Source organism: Clupea harengus, chromosome 9 (genome assembly GCF_900700415.2).
Source record: "Clupea harengus chromosome 9, Ch_v2.0.2, whole genome shotgun sequence".
NCBI lineage: Eukaryota > Metazoa > Chordata > Actinopteri > Clupeiformes > Clupeidae > Clupea > Clupea harengus.
The window spans coordinates 5,173,264-5,178,263 of record NC_045160.1 but is presented as its reverse complement, the minus strand read 5'-3'; the positions used below and the strand labels follow the sequence as shown (position 1 = coordinate 5,178,263).

General features: G+C 42.5%; 1 protein-coding gene across 1 annotated transcript in view; it reads left to right on the top strand.

Annotated features, from left to right (window-relative positions):
• grk7b (G protein-coupled receptor kinase 7b) overlaps positions 1–2,810 on the top strand; it is a 9,268-nt gene extending 6,458 nt beyond the window's left edge. Inside the window, exon 4 of the mRNA XM_012839950.3 lies at positions 684–2,810. Within this exon, the coding sequence (XP_012695404.1) occupies positions 684–1,023 (340 nt within the window). The 3' untranslated portion in view covers positions 1,024–2,810. The remainder of the gene's footprint in view (positions 1–683) is intronic.
• Positions 2,811–5,000: the final 2,190 nt, after the last annotated feature.

Below are 5,000 nucleotides of genomic sequence, written 5' to 3'. Positions count from 1 at the left end.
TTACTCACCACTTACTGGCCTGAACAAAGGCTTCTAGATAAGACTGGACTGGATGTAAGGTCAGACTGTTTTACATAGCCATTTGACTATAATGGCAGGGATGCAGGAGGCACAAATCAGGGGAAAGAAAATGGCACCCTTTTCCTATTCTGTCTCCCCACCCTCCGTGCCCCTCCTGCGCTCTGCCGTGTCACCCAGGCACAGACAGGCCCTCTCCAGTGTAACGGAGGGTCCTGAAATGACCTGGCTCCGCTGTGCATGCATGCAAGCCTTCCCCACACAGCTCCAGCACGGGGTTTAGTGGAGAGCCATATTTAGCCTGGCTTGGCAGGGAGCTGACAGAAAACGAAAGGGGTGTGTGCATGAGGTGGGGTGAAGAGTTTAATCCCTTTCTATTTATTAATCCTGTCTCTTCAGTCACACTCCATGGCACAGTAGTCATGAGCTGTTCTGTGGTGTAGTAGTTATGAGGTGTTTTGTTAGAAGAGAATGATTCTGTTTTACAATAAGTTTCATTATGAACTGTGGGAATACGTACATAATACTGCTAGTCTCAGGGAATGTTTGGGAATGTGTTTTAGTGGCAGTGACACACTAAATGTAACAATGATGGGCTTGGCCTAAATTTTGGTCAATCCCTGTGGTAATGTTTGTGCGTGTTTGTATTTGTGTATACCCCCTAGTGGTGATGACCCCCGCAAACACGAATGGTTCAAGTCCATAAACTTCGCCCGTCTCGAGGCCGGGCTCATCGAGCCTCCGTGGACACCCAAGCCCAACGTGGTCTATGCCAAAGACACGGGCGACATCCACGATTTCTCCGAGGTCAAGGGCGTGGTGTTTAATGTCAGCGACCAAAAATTCTTCAAGGAGTTCAGCACGGGGGCGGCGCCGATCCCCTGGCAACAGGAAATGATTGACAGCGGGCTCTTCGATGAGCTGAATGATCCCAGCAGGTTGGAGTCATCCTCTGCACTGGTCGGTGGGGAAGAGAAGAAGTCCAAGTCCTGCACGTTGCTGTAAGGCTCTGCAGTGCAGACATCAACACAAGAGGCATTCACTCTCACTTCTGCTCATTTTGCTTAATTATAAAAGAGGAAGATGTGAACTCCTGGCATATATTTGGCAATATATTGATATGGCAAATCTGAATTGATCTTACATTTAGCATAATATGCCACGGGGGTCAAGGAACAAAACAGTCCCAGATTGTTAGCTCTATTGATGCCGTCTGTAAATTGATATATGCCTTTTAATATGTTTCTGACTGAATTCAATTTTTTTTTTTTATGCTAAAGTTCACATTGTCAGAACACGTGTAAATAGAGGAGTTAATTTGTTACTATCCTCTTAGCCTTACTTTCTTGGTCTTAATTAGACTTCTCACCAAGCCTCCAGTAAAATGTTGCATATAGACGATGGTGGCTGTAGTACCTATTATTCACCACACTGTGTCAGTATATAACCACTAGAGATTCATCTCTCCCCCTGCCATCAAGATGCTCACCAACTGCCTTTCCACGGACTAAAACTTGCAGGATAAAATATAAAAAATGTTTTTCCTTACAGGTATTTTACTTTGTGGCATAACATTGGTCAGCATATAACATAACTTTCTCTGAAGTCATCTGTTTTGTGGTAAAGATGTGGACTTCATTTGAAGTCTTGTTAATTGTTATTCCTAACTGAGGTGCAATATGAGTCCTATGATGCCTAAAGAAAATCCAACAGGATCTCCACCATCACCCTACGTCACTGCTGGGCTGAATAGTTTTTATATAGTGCATTTCAGCCTAATATTTGATAGTCACGGGTGTTAGAAACTTTAAAGGTTCAGAAATAAATTAAAACAATCAAGAGATTGCCATGTGCTCAACTATTTTCAACGACTTTTTTTCTGTTCAAATGATACTGAAAATGACAGTGATGTGATCAGTGATCCTTTACAATGGCAAAGTACATGTCAGGAGAGGAATCGTTTTTGATTGATGGTTATAATCATTTGGTCACATCATGATAGTCACATTCCTGTGTGTCACTCACTTACAACACGTGTGGTCACCCATAAACCTTAATGTTGTTTGGTGCCTATATGTTTAACAGTGTAACTTTAACAAATAGGTGCTAGCGTAGCTTTACAAATGCTGTAAGCGCACATGGTTGCACTGTACCTCTGCTCATCTGGGGTGATTCTTCAAATGTAGCCTGGATTCTGGCTACACAAGTGCAAATGTATAGAGGCTATATGAGAGAACCGTTTCCAAATGTTTTGTTTGTATTTGTTTTGTTTGTTTATTTGTTTTGTTTGGGTTGTGATCGGCAGCTTGAAGAAAATACATACCGGCAGTGGCTTTGTACTGGTGGCAAAAGGCCAGTAAAAACAAAGAAAAATTCATCACGTAGATAAGAAACAAAATCATGTTTCCTCATTAGTGAATGTTGCATAGCTGCTAAATATTTACATTTTGTAAGTTGAGTTGCAACACTTGGCTTTAGTTATAGTAACTCATTTATTTAATTAGTTCATATTCAGTGGCTGTGTGATGTAGTATTCTGTCAAGTTTACGCAGTAATGAAATTGATATCTCATGTGTAAATGTCTGCCATGTCTTTGTTTGTTTGTTTGTCTGTTTGTGCACTTGTTTCTTTCAATGGAGAGGTCTGCTCCTCACCAAATGTCTCTGCATTCTTTTACACACTGACTAATCATGTTTGTTGTTCTTGCTTTGGTTTTGTTTTGTTTTGTTTGTTTTCAGGGGCTCTTTGGAATAGTGTAATTATGGGAAAACAAAAATAAAATAGTGATGCCTTTTCCTGGCAATATTTACTTGCTGTTGTAGGCGATGAGGCCTGTGTGGAGTGGGTGGATCTTTGCTTCAGTACTGATATCTGTGTCACCAGACAGAAATGTAAGAAAGAAAGAAAGAAGGATTTCCAATTCCTGTCAAACTCTGATTGACAGCTGACAATAAAAACTGTTGTGGCCTATGGTTTGAAAATGAGAAGGAAAAAAAAAAAACATAGTTTGTCATGTAAGAAAATAAGTTAAAATAAAATGTATTTGATACATTTTAATTCTTATGATTGGGTAGGCTAATCAGGCATAGTTCCGTCAACCTTAGCTGCGTCAGTCACTAACGTTGGCCACATGTGTTAGCTATCTGAGCTAGCTATAGTTAGCCATTAAGCAAGCTTATAAACTAACCACTGTAACCTAATCAAGTAAAAAAAAGAAGGAATATGAACCTATACATGACGACCCGGTGCCCTCAACCTCTTCTTTGCTCCCTTAAACTCCTATCACCCTTTCTCACCAGTCATTACCACCTCCTGAAACACACAAACACACATACACACACAATGAGCCCTGGATGCCCCAGGACTCAGTTTATTCCACCTAGTGATAGATTTTGATACATATTGGACTGATGGTTAGATGGACAATGTGTGGAATACATCTGAGTGTTCAATAAGAAATCCCACACCAACACTGAAACAATACAATAACATGTCTCTTACATGGCTCTATATAAAACCCTTCAAGACAGACCTAGAATCCTTTAAGTAGCGTAGCAGCACTAGCGGCATAACTCAGCCCAGACCCAGTCCCATACCTTAGTCAGCGGCTATCGCTGAGTTATGTTGGGTGGGTGTTTCCTGGACAACGGTCGCACTTGAGTTCCCGTGGAGCTGTGTGTGAAGCAAGTGCTGCTGTGAGCGCCAGTGCCGAGCACGAGGTTTCGGTCGACCTCAGTGGAATTTCTGTCGGTAGACGCCAGGGTCAGACTCATCTGCACCGGGCGGTTTGTTATTAATGTCGCTCCACATGAGATCGCAGACAAAAAAGAAAAAAAACGACAGTCTTGTTTGATTTCAAAAGAAACAGAACCAAAAGACGTAAGAGCAGTCCGAGGAGTGTTTTTTGTTCTCCGCTGACGGGGTGAGGTCAACTACTAATGGTTTTTTTCTGATTTAATGAAGTAATGACATGCATTATACTGAGCAGAACACAGCCTACTTTTTTGAGTTCTCAGTAAAAGAATAGGGTGATTCTTACACAAAGAGATGCTTTCCTGTCAGGGAAAGCACCTCCTTGCTTGCCAGGTAAATCTTTTTACATTTTATGGCACTGTTAGCTTAAGTCATTCAAATTTAAATCATTTTTTTACAGATAGCCCCTTCTAGATTAAAAGAAGCCAATGCCCTTTAGTTCATGTATAATTTCTTGTTGTTTGGGATGTAGGCCACATGTGTATGGAGCACCTTATAGTATGGGTTAGCCTATGTAGCCTACAGGGAATTTCAGCCATCTGATTGGAATTCAGTGACTGCAGACACTGGCATTCTCTCACAACAGTCCCCCACTGTAATCACTGTCCATGACTCTCTAAGCAAGCAGAGAGTGACTGATGTTTGTACTGCAGTCCACAGACTGCTCACTCATCCCGTACCTCCCAAAGACTTCATTCATGCGTCAACACCTCGGCAGATTGGCACGTCTGTTCCTGATGGTCAGTGTTAAAAATATAAGTCTGTCTGTGTCTACTGGCGTCGACTCCAGTGGGCTTGTGACGGCAGAACCACTCTGACGGAAACCGGACGACCGCAAAGTCAGGGGCAGCAGGCCGCTTGACCTCAAATTGCGATGGTTTTGGACGGGAGCCTTCGAGGGTCGATACTTAAGCGCTTAGTGGTTGCGTATCATTTTCTGTCCCCGTGCCACCAAAAGCAACAACGTGCCGGTTCACCACTCTTACCGTAAACCTCACATAACAGTTCACCGGGACTACTCATGACCCTCCTTCCTGCTGCCATGCTCCCAGGGCCGAAGAGTACAGAGAACCAGAGACCCTAATTCCTCTACAGTGCTGTCTAAGAGTGCCATCAGACACAAGAATCACAATGAGGGGAGACAAACGTGTGACAAACGTGTGACATCAGCATGCTACTTTCGAAATTTCAGTTTAAAAGTCTCAATCTCTGTCAAAAGTTATTGACAA